This window comes from Salvelinus fontinalis, chromosome 17, assembly GCF_029448725.1.
Source record: "Salvelinus fontinalis isolate EN_2023a chromosome 17, ASM2944872v1, whole genome shotgun sequence".
NCBI classification, from domain to species: domain Eukaryota; kingdom Metazoa; phylum Chordata; class Actinopteri; order Salmoniformes; family Salmonidae; genus Salvelinus; species Salvelinus fontinalis.
In genome coordinates this window covers 30747587-30763763 of record NC_074681.1, presented here as the reverse complement: position 1 = coordinate 30763763, position 16177 = coordinate 30747587, and the positions used below count along the sequence as shown (strand labels likewise).

The following is a 16177-nucleotide window of genomic DNA, read 5'->3' as shown; positions in this document are numbered from 1 at the left end:
ACATTCATTATTAATTGCTAACTTTTTCTTGACAATGCATGTATAAGATGAATGGCCTGGAATCGTTCAAAATAAATGCAATGCTACTACGTACATTAAACAAGGATTTCATGGCACACACAGAAACAAAGTTGGTTGTTCCCCACCCCCTGTCTTTGGCAGTAGGTGGAGTTACAATATTTTCTCCAATCAGCAAGACTGAAAGATTGCAGTAGAGAGAGATATTCAACTCTGCCTGTAAAGTCCTTGTTTGTGAGTTCTGTATTCAATTTGACCATTTTAATTGAAACACTAGAATGCATTTTATAGTTGTCAAAAAAGCTATCAAAAATAGCCATGTTTTTCCTTTTCTGACAGATGGTAGTTTTGAATATGACATTAATTCCACTAGGTCTATGGTAGGTGGTGTGGAGGGTGATACCATCACACTATCCTGCAGCTACACTGGCTGTGTAAACAATCTACAGTGGTATAGTCAGTATCCTAGGTCTAAACCAGAGTTTCATCACCATGTCAGGGTATGTCCAGAAAACTGTCCTTTCTCGCATGTCAGCTTAGGTTCATACTGACCGTGTGGATCTGGAGATCTCTGTTATGGGTTTAAGATGGCACAGTGATGCCATCTGTTGGTAAATGTTTATTACTGCAACTCATGTATTTATACCGGGGTGCTTGAGATACCCGGAAGTGTCATGATGTACAGAACAAGGCTGGTTACTCGCATGAATGTCTCTGTCTCGTCATTTACCATTGGAACAAACATGGTGTCAGAAGAGGGATCACTAACCATGCTTTCCGCAAATTAGAGTAACCTGTTCTGGTTTACCAAACAATTGTTTATTTGAGTAAAATTTCGCCGGAATTGGCTTTAGCTAGAGTGAGTTTGCTAGTTAGCTTCAGTGTTGTTAGCACCGGTTAGACATGGCAGCGAACATTCCCCCTCCCGCCGTTATGAAGCTCAGCGGGGATTGGAGCACGAACTGGGATACGTTTAGAGGTGAATGGGAAGACTATGCGCTAGCAACGGGACTTCTGGAAAAGGACGAAGAGGTAGTGGCTGCCACTTTGAGGACTATAATGGGAACTGAATGCCGACACGTATACAAACACAACCTGAACCTAACAGCAGCTCAGCAAGGTAACGCTATAACTATTCTTGATGCTCTTGAACATTACTTTAAGCCAGCAAAGAACGTCATCTACGAGCGTTATGTTTTTGGTTGTTGCAAACAGGAGAACGGGGAGTCCATTGACAGCTTTGTCACTAGGTTAAGGGAAAAGGCAGCTACATGTGACTATGGTGCTTTAAGAGATGAACTGATCAGAGATAAGATTGTGCTTGGCATAACTGATGAGGGCACCCGCAGACGTTTGCTGAGAGAACGTGACCTGACGCTGGTCTTGGCAGTGGAGACATGCCGTGCAGCAGAGCTTACTGATATACGGATAAGGTCCATGGAGCTAGAAAGGCAACATATGGACAATGTCAATGCTACATTCAGGCAGCCAGTAAAGAAATTCCCCTTTGCCACAGCTAATGCTAATACTACAGCCAACTCTGCAGTAGACAACCCCAATACATGCCGATATTGTGGCATTTCTCATGGACGAGGAAAAGAACACTGCCCAGCCTATGGAAAAATATGCAAATCCTGTGGTACAGCTAATCACTTTGCAAGGGTCTGCATGAAAAGCAAGAGAAAGGAGGGTAAGGTGCACTCTATTGAAACAAACCCAGATGAAGGGAACAACAGCACGGAGGATGTATATGCTAGCGAGTGCATAGGGGCAGTGAAGGCAAAAGGGAAAAAGTGGTTCGTCACTCTGCTACTTAATAATAAACCACAGCAATGCCAGATAGATTCAGGGGCCACATGCAACGTTATGAGCCTTAAAGATAAAAGGAGGCTCGCGCCCAGAGACAATCACACACAGAGTAGCACCAAGCTGAAACTGTATTCAGGCCAGTTCATGACCTCTTTAGGCCTGTTTGTGACAGAGTGTGTTTTACGTGGCCAGAAACACACCCTTGAGTTTGAAATAGTTGAGGCTAGTCAACAGCCATTACTGTCAGGTTCTACATGCGAGCGCCTTGGGCTTATTAACTTTACCATCCCAGCTGATCTTAACATTATAGATAAAGTCAAGGCTGGGCCCCTGAGCAAGGAGACACTCCTAAGCAAGTACCATGATGTCTTCAACGCCCCGGTCGAGTCAGTTCCCGGGGAAGTCCACTTTGAGTTGGACGCAGCAATCCAGCCTGTCCAGTGTGCACCCCGTAATGTACCAGTGGCCATGAAAGCAGCTACGAAGGCTCAGCTTGACAAATACGAAGCAGATGGCCACATGATATCCGTCACTGAGCCTACAGACTGGATAAGTAATATGGTTATCATCAAGAAACCAGACAAGCTACGGATATGCATTGATCCTAAACACCTCAACCGGGCTCTGCGACGTTCACATTACATTATGCCCACGTTGGAGGATGTTCTTTACAAGCTCCCAAAGGCCAGAATCTTCACGCTCGTGGACGCTAGAGATGCCTTCCTGCAGTGCAAGCTCGACGAGCCCAGCAGCTACATGACCACCTTTTGGACACCCTGGGGCAGGAAGAGGTGGTTGAAGCTTCCGTTTGGTGTCTCCGTGGCTCCAGAGGTGTATCAGCGGAAGCAGCACGAGCTGTTGATGGGACTCAGTGGCGTGGAACCCATAGCAGATGACATCCTCGTAGTGGGCTGTGGGGACAGTGATGAGGAGGCAGAATGTGACCATGACGCCAAGCTGCTGGCCCTGATGGTCAGATGCAGACAGGTCAAGCTAAGACTAAGCATAAAAAAGCTTCAGTTTAAAGTGCCAGAGGTCCGCTTTCATGGGCACATTTTGTCCTCCATCGGATTGAAGGCGGATCCTGAAAAAGTGAAGGCTGTCTTGGAAATGCCCCACCCATCTGACGTGAAGGGAGTGCAGCGCTTCGTCGGATTCGTCACTTACCTGGCCAAATTCCTACCGCGGCTCTCTGAAGTGTGTGAGCCACTAAGGAGGCTCATGGACAAGGACGCCATCTGGCATTGGCTCCCAAAACATGACGCAGCGGTGAGGGAAATAAAAAAACTGGTCACCCAGACACCTGTACTGCGTTACTACAATGTGTCAAAACCTGTCACGATTCAGAGTGACTCAAGCCAGTATGGACTTGGCTGTTGCCTCATGCAGGAGAGCCAGCCTGTGGCATTCGCCTCTAGGGCACTCACCCTAACAGAGCAGAACTATGCCCAGATAGAGAAGGAGTGCCTCAGCATTGTGTTTGCATGCCAACGCTTCCACCACTACCTGTACGGGCGTGACAATATTACCGCAGAGACAGATCACAAGCCCCTTATTGCTATATTCAGCAAGCCTCTTCTGAATGCCCCAAAACGACTGCAGAGCATGCTACTGGCCCTACAAAACTACAACCTCACGGTGGTGTATAAGCCAGGGCCAGAGATGTATGTGAGTGACACGCTCAGCAGGGCTACTGCATCAGGCATTCACACACGCTCCATGCATGAACAACACGCAGTGTGCAGCTTACAAAGAGAGCAAGTGGATGTTGAACACATCAACCAGGCTGACTACCTCAATGTTACGGACCAGCGCCTTATACAAATCAGACAGCACACAGACAGGGACGGACAACTCCAGGAATTGAGGTCTGTGATTATGATGGGCTGGCCCGACTGCAAGGAAGAAACTGCTTTAGCCGTCAGAGAATATTGGCAAGTCAAAGAGGAGCTCAGTGTTCAAAACGGAGTAATATTCATGTGTCAGAGAGTCGTTATTCCCCGGTCTCTGCGCCATGAGATGTTGGCGCGTGTGCACTCAAGTCACATAGGAGGTGAGGCCTGTTACAGACAAGCACGTGACACACTGTATTGGCCAGGAATGCAGAGTGAAATCAAAGACTATGTCAGTAAATGCACAATCTGCAATGAATATGCCATTGAACAACAGAGAGAGACGATGATGTCCCACGAGCTACCGATGCGCCCCTGGCAGATAGTAAGTTTAGATCTCTTCCAGCACAGTGGCAAAGACTTTCTGCTGGTAGTTGATCATTATTCAGACTTTTGGGAGATTGACCTCCTCCCCGACCTCTCAGCAGAGACAACGATCAAACGCTGCAAGGCTCAGTTTGCCCGCTATGGCCAGCCAGATAGGGTAATTTCAGACAATGGACCCCAATTCTCCGGTGTTGAGTTCCGAAAATTTGCTGCAGGATGGGAATTTGAGCACGTCACTTCATCACCACGATACCCAAAAGCTAATGGGAAGGCGGAGTCCGCAGTAAAAATCGCAAAGAACCTCTGCAAAAAGGCTCTGCGAGAGGGCAAAGATGCCTGGAAAGCAATCCTGCAGTGGCGCAATACCCCGACAGAAGGCATGGATAGCAGCCCGGCCCAGCGCCTCATGGCACGGCGCTTAAAAGCAGCTCTGCCAGTAGCCAACACTCTCCTGGAGCCCTGTGTGGTGACTGACGTGCTGGTGAAGCTACGTCACAGAAGACAGGTCTCCAAGTTCATCTACGACAAATCAGCAAAAGACTTACCTGAGCTCAGGGTGGGTGAAACGGTGCGAATGAAGCCACTACCAGGGGACCGGACGGGCCTCTGGAGACTCGGATCCTGTGTACAGAAAGTGGCACCACGCTCCTACTTGGTCGAAGTGAATGGATCATTGTACCGTCGCAACAGGGTTGACCTTCGGATTGCTGAGCCAGCACCTACTCAGAACCCTGATGGTCAAAGGGGTCGCATGACAAAAGACGGAACTCCAGCAATGGTGCCTGAGGCACTGGGCGAAGAGCCAGGTGATCACAGGTCAAGTCACATGGGGCCTGAGGCACTGGGCGAAGAGCCAGGTGATCACAGGTCGGCTGCTCCCTCGCCCATCAATACTCCTCTTAGACTGTCAGGTGACACGCCTGTGCGGGAACCCGCAGTCCTCGCAGACAAGCCCCCTGTCTTTTCACGCTACGGGCGTTTGTCTCAGCCACCAAAAAGACTTAATCTGTAGGTTTCCCATCAGGGTTGACAGAAAGAGATTAAAAGAAAAAAAAAAAGTAAAGAGACTATCAAAATGTGTTAAGTTGTTATCTGAGAAAAAAAAAAAAAAAAAAAAAAACTAAACTGTTCATGTTGGAAACTATTACTAGGTTTGTTTTGTTAATGAATTGACACCTCCTGTCCTATTTTATTAAAGGGAAGATGTTATGGGTTTAAGATGGCACAGTGATGCCATCTGTTGGTAAATGTTTATTACTGCAACTCATGTATTTATACCGGGGTGCTTGAGATACCCGGAAGTGTCATGATGTACAGAACAAGGCTGGTTACTCGCATGAATGTCTCTGTCTCGTCATTTACCATTGGAACAAACAATCTCCTCTGCTGAAGTGACAGACTCTGCTCGTCCTCGCTCTACTTCTTTCATTCAACTTTTTCACTCCGGAAGGTTTATCTGGACATGGTTCTATAGGACCTCCACCAGACAAAAAAGCTAAGTAGTAACATTAACTTTATGCCCTCTAAAAACAGTCGCTGTGCTCATAAAATGAGGGAGAACAATCGTCTTATGGTGAAGATAGCCGAGTCGCAATCCTAACTTCAGACGCAATCATTAGGCAAGAGCAGTTTAAGTGTAGGAAAGTATGAAACAGCATCTGTGCCACCAGTAAGTACAGATAGCGGTATTAATCCCCCAACACAGTCCCAACAATTTTCTCAAGGCTTCTGGAAAGAAATGCTGTCGGCATGCTCAAACGGTGTCACTCATTCCCCATTAAAACCTCTCTGGGATAGGCAGGACGCCCACTTGGCCAATAGCCAGGGAAAATGTAAAGCGCCAAATTCAAAAAAATTATATAAAATCAAACTTTCATTAAATCACACATATAAGATATCAAATTAAAGCTACACTCGTTGTGAATCCAGCCAACATGTCAGATTTCAAAAAGGCTTTTCGGCGAAAGCATAAGATGCTATTATCTGATGATAGCACAACAGTAAACAAAGAGAGTGTAGCATATTTCAACACTTCAGGCGCAACACAAAACGCAGAAATAAAATATAAATCATGCCTTACCTTTTCTTTTGTTGGCACTCCAATATGTCCCATAAACACCACAAATGGTCCTTTTGTTCGATTAATTCCGTCCATATATGTCCAAAATGTCCATTTATCTGGCGTGTTTGATCCAGAAAAAAACAGCTTCCAATTTGCGCAACGTCACTACAAAATATCTCAAAAATTACCTCTAAACTTTGCCAAAACATTTCAAACTACTTTTGTAATACAACTTAAGGTATTTGTAAACGTTAATAATCGATCAAATTGAAGACGGGTCTATCTGTTTTCAATACAGGAGGACAACAAACTAACGCTACTTTTCTAGTCTTGCTCAACTCTCAAACAGTACACATAACGTTACACTGATTCCAGATGGCCGTTCTTCTTCATTGCACAAAGGAATGACCTCAACCTATTTCCAAAGACTGGTGACATCCAGTGGAAGCGGTAGGTACTGCAAACAGGTTGATTAGAAATCTAGTATCCCAATGAAAGATCATTGAACAGACGGTGACCTAAAAAAAAAAAAATCTGAATGGTTAGTCCTCGGGGTTTTGCCTGCTACATAAGTTCTGTGATACTCACAGACATGATTCAAACAGTTTTAGAAACGTCAGAGTGTTTTCTATCCAAATCTACTAATGATATGCATATCTTATATTCTGGGGATGAGTAGCAGGAAGTTGAAATTGGGCACGCTATTTATCCAAAAGTGAAAATGCTGCCCCCTATCCTAGAGAAGTTAAGCAACGAGTCGGTGTCAAAGGCCGTGCCTTCTCAGGTCCCTCCTCCACCTGTTACGGGGTCTGAGCCGCCGAAGCCTCCCACTATTAGCTCAGAAAAATTGACGTCTCCATTACCCGCAAGATTAGATTGAAAAAGAATCATCCAGCGATCATACACAGTTTACCAGGAGGCAGGGCTACCGACATAAAGGCTCATCTGAAGATGGTGCTGGCTGGGGCTAAAACTGGCGAGTGCAGACTGTATAGGGATATTGTTATCCACATCGGCACCAACGATGTTAGGATGACACAGTTAGAGGTCACCAAGCACAACAAAGTTTCAGTGTGTGAATTAGCCAGAAAAATGAGTCAGCATCAAGTAATTGTCCCAGTTAGGGGGAGTGATGAGCTCCACAGCAGAGTCTCAATTGCTGCTTGAAAACTGTTTTCTGCCCCTCCCAAAAGATGGAATTTGAAGATAATTGGCCCTCTTTCTGGGACTCACCCACAAACAGGACCAAGCCTGGCCTGCTGAGGAGAGACAGATTCCATGCTAGCTGGAGGGGTGCTCTCATCTTATTTATCAACATAGACAGGGCTAACTCCTCTAGTTCCACAATGAGATTGGGTGTAGGCCAGGCAGCAGGCTGCTAGCCAGCCAGCCTGCCAGCATAGTGGAGTCTTGTTGCAAGCACAGTCAGACCGTAGCACAGTTTCCACATTCAGACCGTGGCTGTGCCTCAATCTATGTCAGGAAAATATAAACATAGCGGTGTTCGCCTTAGCAATCTCACTGGAATAAAGACCTCCTCCATCTCTGTCATTTTTTAAGAGACTGTGGTTTTACCTAGGACTTCTTAATGTTAGATCCTTCCTTCCAAGGCAGTCATAGTCAATGAACTAATCACTGATCATAAACTTGATGCGATTGTCACGCTCGTCTGAAAGATGGAAATGACCGGACCATCAGGTGCGTGTCAGCCCGGTGCCACCTGTACCACGCATCAGGCCTCCAGTGCGCCTCCACAGTCCAGAGCTTCTGGCGACAGTACCCAGTCCAGAGCTTCCGGCGACAGTCCCCAGTCCAGAGCTTCCGGCGACAGTTCCCAGTCCAGAGCTTCCGGCGATAGTTCCCTGTCCAGAGCTTCCGGCGCCAGTTCCCAGTCCAGAGCTTCCGGCGCCAGTTCCCAGTCCAGAGCTTCCGGCGAGACGGCCCACAGTTCGGAACCTCCAGCGAGCGCCCCCAGTCCGGAACCTCCTGAGACAGTTGGCAGTCCGGAGCCTCCAGCGACGGTCGGCAATCCAGAGCCTCCAGCGACAGTCTGCGGTTCAGAGCCTCCAGCGAGGGTTCCCAGTCCGGAACATCCAGCGACAGTTCCCAGTCCGGAGCCTCCGGCGACGATCCACGGTCCGGAGCTTCCGGCGACGATCCACGGTCCGGAGCTTCCGGCGACGATCCACGGTCGTCCCCGGCGACGATCCACGGTCCGGAGTCTCAGGCGACGAACCACAGTCCGGAGTCCCCGGCGACGATCTACGGTCTGGTTCCCCCGGCGACGATCTATGGTCCGGAGCCTCCGGCGACGATCCACGGTCCGGTTCCACGGAGGCGGAACGATCAGCGAGCGGAGCGGGGTCTACGCTCCGAACCGGAGCCGCCACCGAGGCTAGATGCCCACCTGGACCCTCCCTCATAGAGTCAGGTTTTGCGGCCGGAGTCCGCACCATTGGGGGGGTACTGTCACGCCCTGACCTTAGAGAGCCTTTTTATTTCTCTATTCGGTTAGATCAGGGTGTGATTTGGGTGGGCAATCTAATTTTCCTATTTCTTTGTTTGGCCTGGTATGGTTCCCAATCAGAGGCAGCTGTCTATCGTTGTCTCTCATTGGGGATCATACTTAGGCAGCCTTTTTTCCCACCTTAGTTTGTGGGATCTTGATTTTGTTAGTTGCTGTATTAGCCTGCAGAACGTTACGTTCGTTTTGTATTTTGCTGGGTTTTGGTGTTCATTTTAAAATAAAATAAGATGTTGGCCTACCACGCTGCACCTTGGTCTCATTCTAACAATGGACGTAACACAGGAAGTGGGAAATCTAAGGTTTGTAGTTTTTCAAGTGATATCCAATATACAGTGTACAATTTGGTCCGATTGCACTTCCTATGGCTTTCACTAGATGTCACCAGTCTTTAGAACTTTGTTTCAGGCTTCTACTGTGAAGGGGGAGCAAATAAGAGCTGTTTGAACTAGGGATCTGGCAGAAAGACATTAGTTTAGTCACGTGCACGGCCGTGAGCACGAGCTCTGTTCCTTTTAATCTCTAAAGACAAAGGAATTGTTCGGTTGAAACATTATTGAAGATTTATGATAAAAACATCCTAAAGATTGATTCAATACATCATTTGACATGTTTCTACGAACTGTAATATAACTTTTTTGAAGTATATCTTTAATTCTAAGCATAACGCTTGTATTTTTTATCAAAGTTTATGATGAGTATTTCTGTAAATTGATGTGGCAATTTCTGTAAATTGATGGAGGCAAAACATTACTGAACATAACGCGTCAATGTAAAATTAGGTTTTTGGATATAAATATGAACTTTATCAACAAAACATACATGTATTGTGTAACATGAAGTCCTATGAGTGCCATCTGATGAAGATCATCAAAGGTTAGTGATTAATTTTATCTCTATTTCTGCTTTTTGTGACTCCTCTCTTTGGCTGGAAAATGACTGTGTTTTTCTGTGATTAGGCACTGACCTAACATAATCGCATGGTATGCTGTCGTCGTAAAGCCTTTTTGAAATCGGACACTGGGGTGGGATTAACAACAAGTTTATCTTTAAAATGGTGTATAATACTTGTATGTTTGAAGAATTTTAATTATGAGATTTCTGTTGTTTGAATTTGGCGCCCTGCACTTTCACTGGCTGTTGTCAAACAATCCCGTTAACGGGATTTCTGCCGTAAGAAGTTAAAGAAAAAAGAGTTCAGAGTCTGGTTCTTCTGGATTTTTTCCTAATTTCCTGCATTTCTATAGAGTTTTTCCTAACAACTGTGCCTCTACATCTGCATTGCTCGCTCTCTGGGGTTTTAGGCTCGGTTTCTGTATAAGCACTTTGTGACAACTGTTGTTGTAAAAAGGTCTCTATAAATATATGTGATTGATTGATTGATAATGTGTGCCCTGGAGCCCACAGTGACAGGAAACACAACTTCGTCACACAAAAAGAAGCCAGTCTGACACACAAATGAACTTAATCCTTATCAAGAGTAATCAAATATTATAACATTATATTATACGTTTTATTTCCAGATAGTACATATGGTATAGCATGGTATAGTATTGGGGATCTAAAAAATAGAAAATGAAACAATAGCATTCCCTAGACATTTCCAGATAGAAATTACGTCTAAAATAAACTGAGGAGGAGACAATCAGCATTGACTTCAGGCTTCGCTTGTAATACCTAAAAGTTTATATTCTTACTCTTTACATGTCTTTACGTGATAGGGATATCTAATCCAGATATTTTCCATTGACCGTTCAATTTAATTCAGATTTACATGAACTTAATGACAATACTTATGTTGTTGCAGGTGATTGTATGGAGCAGGAAACAATAACTCCAGCGAAGCCTGAAGTCAATGCTCTCCAAGGAACAGACATCACTCTCTCCTGCAACTACAAGGGCAACATTATCAATCTACAATGGTACCGTCAATATCCCGGATCCAGACCAGAATGTCTACTTTTGATCCAACAAAGCAGCATGTATGTACAGAATACATCCATTACGACTCCACGACACACTGGTAGACTGAAAGAAGAGAAGACCCGTGTTGACTTGATGAGCAATTTAATGTATGTGTTTTAAAACCATTATCTATGAGGTGTCAGTTGTGAGGACCTCACTCTACTCAAGAAAGAAGAGTACTGTTTAGAGGGAACCCCTGTTACCCTGTCTTACAACTACTCCAGAACAGCTACTGCTGGAGATGAATTCTATTGGTATCACCAACACACAGCACAAAGGCCAGAGTTCCTCCTGTACATCTCAGGTACAGAGTTTATAAAGAAAGCAGATCTTTTGAACACTTGAATATCTGTCAAACTGAATGAAGAGAAAAACCATTTGGATCTGGAGATCTCCTCTGGTGTAGTGACAGACTCTGCTCTGTACTACTGTGCTGTGAGGCCCACAGTGACAGGAAACCTACACACACTGTACAAAACCTCAGCAGGGACCACATCAGCAGGAATTTATCCAGTATCTTTATTAAACTTGTGTGTAACCCTTACTTTGTTTTTAGACATCAAAGCACTAATGAATGATGTAATGTCTCCTGTAAATAAAGCTTATGAGTCAATTGTTTCACCTGTCCTTAATTAGATTTGAGCATTGACAGATTCTGTTAATTTGATGCATATTCCTATTCTGCTACAGTCAGGACTCTTAACCACATCATATACATATAGTATGCATACATTATATGACATCATTGCTCTCAACATGGACCTGCTCAGTGGTTTGGTCCTCTGGTGGTAAATACATGTACTGCACTCTTAAGAAGAGCATAAACATACAGTAGCTAAAGCAACGTAACTGTCTGTTTTAGGCCAGGCAAACATAAAAAGGCTCTTCCACCGTTTTGGTCTCGCTCAATATATATGAAAAGGAATTAAAGTTTGCACGTATTATCGTGTAACATGGGATGGATGTAACTCTTACCTCCGCCTTCCTCTGCTGGCTGCGACGTCTCTCAGCTCTCTCCCTCCTATTCCTCTTCCCATCCGGTCCCGTCGACTCCGTCTTCTTGGCCTCCTACTCTCTCCATCCCTGAACCCGTTGTATCTCGGCGGGGGTGAGAGTTACATCCACCCTATGCTTCACAATAGTATACTAATTCATTATTCAGGTGAGGATTTAGGGTCTTTATTCTCAGAACTTCCTCAACATTTAAATGTGGTCAGCAAAGTGAAAGTAGAGTATAAAGGGTTTTCTTTATATTTACTCACAAACAGCCATTTCTGCAGCTCCTGGCTGGTCTTCAAATGAGGAACCTTCTTATCCTGCATGTGCCTCCCATTACACCTCCTGAAGGACGGGTTGATCAGGCCCAAGTGAGCCAGGTGGATCGTCCACTGCTTCTCACTCTTCAGCCACAACCACAGAGATGTTCTCTGTCTCTTTTTTTATTTTATTTTATTATTACTTTATTTAACCAGGTAGGCCAGTTGAGAACAAGTTCTCATTTACAACTGCGACCTGGCCAAGATAAAGCAAAGCAAAAGAAAAACAACAACACAGAGTTACACATAAAAAAACGTACAGTGAATAACACAATAGAAAAATCTATGTACAGTGTGTGCAAATGTAGAAGAATAGGGAGGTAAGCCAATAAATAGGCCATAGAGGCAGATGACAATGTGCAGATGTTTAGAGGATGATGTGCAAGTAGAGATACTGGGGTGCAAAATAACAAGAGGATAAATAACAATATGGGGATGAGGTAGTTGGGTGTGCTATTTACAGATTGGCTGTGTACAGGTACAGTGATCGGTAAGAAGCTCTAACAGCTGATGCTTAAAGTTAGAGAGGGAGATATAAGACTCCAGCTTCAGGGATTTTTGCAATTTGTTCCAGTCACTGGCAGCAGAGAACTGGAAGAAAAGGCGGCCAAAGGAAGTGTTGGCTTTGGGGATGACCAGTGAAATATACCTGCTGGAGTGCGTGCTATGGGTGGGTGTTGCTATGGTGACCAGTGAGCTGAGATAAGGCGGGGCTTCACCTAGCAAATACTTATAGATGACCTGGAGCCAGTGGGTTTGGAAACAAATATGTAGTGAGGGCCAGCCAACGAGAGCATACAGGTCACAGTGGTGGGTAGTATATGGGACTTTGGTGACAAACGGATGGCACTGTGATAGACTACATCCAGTTTGCCAAGTAGAGTGTTGGAGGCTATTTTGTAAATGACATCGTCGAAGTCAAGGATCGGTAGGATTGTCAGTTTTACGAGGGTATGTTTGGCAGCATGAGTGAAGGAGGCTTTGTTGCGAATTAGAAAGCTGATTCTAGATTTAATTTTGGATTGGAGATGCTTAATGTAAGATGCTTAATATTCTAAGTCAGAACCGTCCAGAGTAGTGATGCTAGTAGGGCCGGCGGGTGCGGGCAGCAATTGGTTGAAGAGCATGCATTTAGTTTTACTAGCATTTAAAAGCAGTTGGAGGCCACGGAAGGAGTGGTGTATGGCACTGAAGCTTGTTTGGAGGTTTGTTAACACAGTGTCCAAAGAAGGGCCAGATGTATACAGAATGGTGGGATTCGAAATGGTCGGTGATCTGTTAGTTAACTTGGCTTTCGAAGATTTTAGAAAGGCAGGGCAGGATGGATATAGGTCTATAACAGTTTGGGCCTAGAGTGTCTCCCCCTTTGAAGAAGGGGATGATTGCGGCAGTTTTCCAATCTTTGGGGATCTCAGGCGATACGAAAGAGAGGTTGAACAGGCTGGCAATAGGGGTTGCAAAAATTTCGGCTGATAATTTTAGAAAGATAGAGTCCAGATTGTCTAGCCCAGCTGATTTGTAGGGATCCAGATTTTGCAGCTCTTTCAGAACATCAGCTGGGGGGGGGGGGGGGGGGCTTGGGCAAGTTGCTGCAGGGGGTGCTGAGCTGTTGGCCAGGGTAGGGGTAGCCAGGTGGAAAGCAATGCCAGCCGTAGAAAAATGCTTATTGAAATGATCTATTATCCTAGATTTATTGGTGGTGACAGTGTTTCCTATCCTCAGTGCAGTGGGCAGCTGGGAGGAGGTGCTCTTATTCTCCATGGACTTTACAGTTTCCCAATCAGTTATATGACAGATCTTCTTTGTCTGTGCTCCTCCTATAGACTGCCCTCCACAGTTATGAAGTCCAGTGACAAGGTTTTTCTACGTATAATAATGATACAATAGTTCCATCTAGTGTTCAACATTCTGCCCAACAAGGTGAAACCTTGACATTGCTTGTATTTTCAAGGGTAAGTTACAAGTGAGAGTCAATAGGTGTCAGTGGAGTCTCATCAAATTGCTCCTATTCCTTTAAATGATGCATGCAGCATGCCAACACTTTACAGTTGTCTGTGCTGTATAATTTCCCAACCAAACAGAATACACATTCATTATGTTTTAACCCTTTCTTGTCACAATTGAATATTCTGTTTGTGCTTCTTGTATTAACAATTTGCATTTATTCTATATGAACACACTGTGGTTTTCCAAAGTGCATGCAGGCAGAGTCAACTGTATTTATTACTAAATTGTGTAGAACAATATATAATATAGGGCTAATAAACAATTGAATATGTTTCCTTGAGGCATTTACTTTAAAGGCTGAATCAGTGCATCAGACACATACAACAACACAGACACTTTAATAAAATCAACACTAGAAATGTAATTAACTGTAAGAGTGCATTTAATAACTATAATAGTATAAAAACAGTGCCAAGGGTTGGTCAACGTTAAGGTCGGCTCTAGCTCAATTCTAACCCTAGCTTCATGTCCATTACTGAATTGACCATGGTCCTAGAATGAACCCTAACCCTAGCTTCAGTTGGCACAAATAATGAAACACATTAGGAGAAGGAGGATTATGCTGCAGGCAGTTTTCTACTTGATTAACTCCAGGCAGGAATGAGAGGTTTATTTTATAGACCAAATGGAGAGACAACAACCCATGTGTAATAGGATACATGGTGATGCCATTGACCACCATTAATGTTAATGTTCACTGTGATGACAGGGATGATGATCATGACTGTATCCTGTGTCAATCATTGGTATCAATCATAAAACCAATCGTCAGTTGACTTGACTACTGTTTTAAATGCTTACTGTAGTAAAGATAACTGTTTGTGGCATTGGGCAGCATAACCCAGGTTTATATTGAACTGGTTCATAGGCTACTGTGGTCTGTGCCTTTCTTTCTGATTTTGTTGCAAACACTTACTGGATATGATTTAATTTAATTTGTCAGATTAGTTCAATTTGGCCTGAATATAACATATATTTCTCCAAGGCCAACAACAACTACCAAATTATAATTTTTAAAGGACTTGGAGAAGAAGATAACATTCTTTAAAGGAGACATTTCATGGTACCAAATATATCACATTTAAAAAGGAATCCCTCAAGCAGTTCAACAAAACAATTGAATATACAATAAGCTCCTCCCATACTGCAGAGCCCCACAATTATGAGACTTCTCAGCTACAGTGGATGGAACATAAAGTCTATAACAGTCTATTCTTCCTCTATACATGAATCATAATGGCACATTGGCTTAGGATTACTTTACTTATCCTGGCTGCATGCTATTTTTGTATGGTATAGTGCTTCTCCTTTCTACATTCTCATTCTCTGAAACGTAGCTTATTATGTATTATAAAATCAAAAAATATTTATTTTTCAGATTGCAAAGGTGAAGAGGCTGTTGACCAGCAGAGTGGACATGTTTCTGCCCTTGAAGGAGGACTGGTAACACTCAGCTGTAACTACACTACTAGTAGTCCATCTCCTGATCTCTTCTGGTACATCCAGTTAACTAGGGATTCTCTTCAGTATGTCCTGAGAAGAGATCGTTATTCAGAAGGGAGCAATAGTGATGAGTTCAAGAAGAGGTTTGATTCCAGGTTGAATTTCACATCTAGCTCTGTCCCCTTGACGATCCAGAGGTTGCAGCTGTCTGACTCTGCTGTGTACTACTGTGCTCTGAGGCCCACTGTGACAACAGGAGATTCAGTAACTGTACAAAAACTCAGGGTAGAGTGTTGTTCAGACAATGTCAAAAGCTTCTCTGAGGGATCACCAGTGTCTCTGAGCTGTACATATGAAACAAGCAGCAGTAACATCTACCTTTACTGGTACCAACAATACCAGGCACCTCAGTACCTACTGTATAAAGGTGTCAGAGAAAATTGTGTTGATATCTCTAATCATCTACCTGTATATGACTAGGGTGGCTGGAGTCTTTGACAATTTTTAGGGCCTCCCTCTAACACCGCCTGGTATAGAGGTCCTGGATGGCAGTAAGTTTGGCCCCAATGATGTACTGGGCCGTGCGCACTACGCACTCTTGATAGGATTTTGGTTTCATTTTTCGCAAATTTCCTTTGTTAAAATCCTCAACTACAATAAATGAGGCCTCAGGATATGTGGTTTCTAGTTTGCATAAAGTCCATTGTAGTTCTTTGAGGGCCGTCATGGTATCGGCTTGAAGGGGAATATACACGGCCGTAGAGAATTCTCTTCAGAGGTAATATGGTCAGCATTTGATTGTGAGGTATTCTAT

The 16177-nt window shown here is 44.3% G+C and overlaps 1 protein-coding gene across 1 annotated transcript in view; it reads left to right on the top strand.

The window, feature by feature from the left end:
* The first annotated feature begins 9499 nt into the window (after positions 1–9499).
* Positions 9500–16177, top strand: part of LOC129813500 (uncharacterized) — a 52652-nt gene continuing 45974 nt past the window's right edge. Inside the window, exons 1-2 of the mRNA XM_055865797.1 lie at positions 9500–10704; positions 10942–11176. Coding sequence (XP_055721772.1) covers positions 10448–10704; positions 10942–11176 — 492 coding nt within the window. The 5' untranslated portion in view covers positions 9500–10447. The remainder of the gene's footprint in view (positions 10705–10941; positions 11177–16177) is intronic.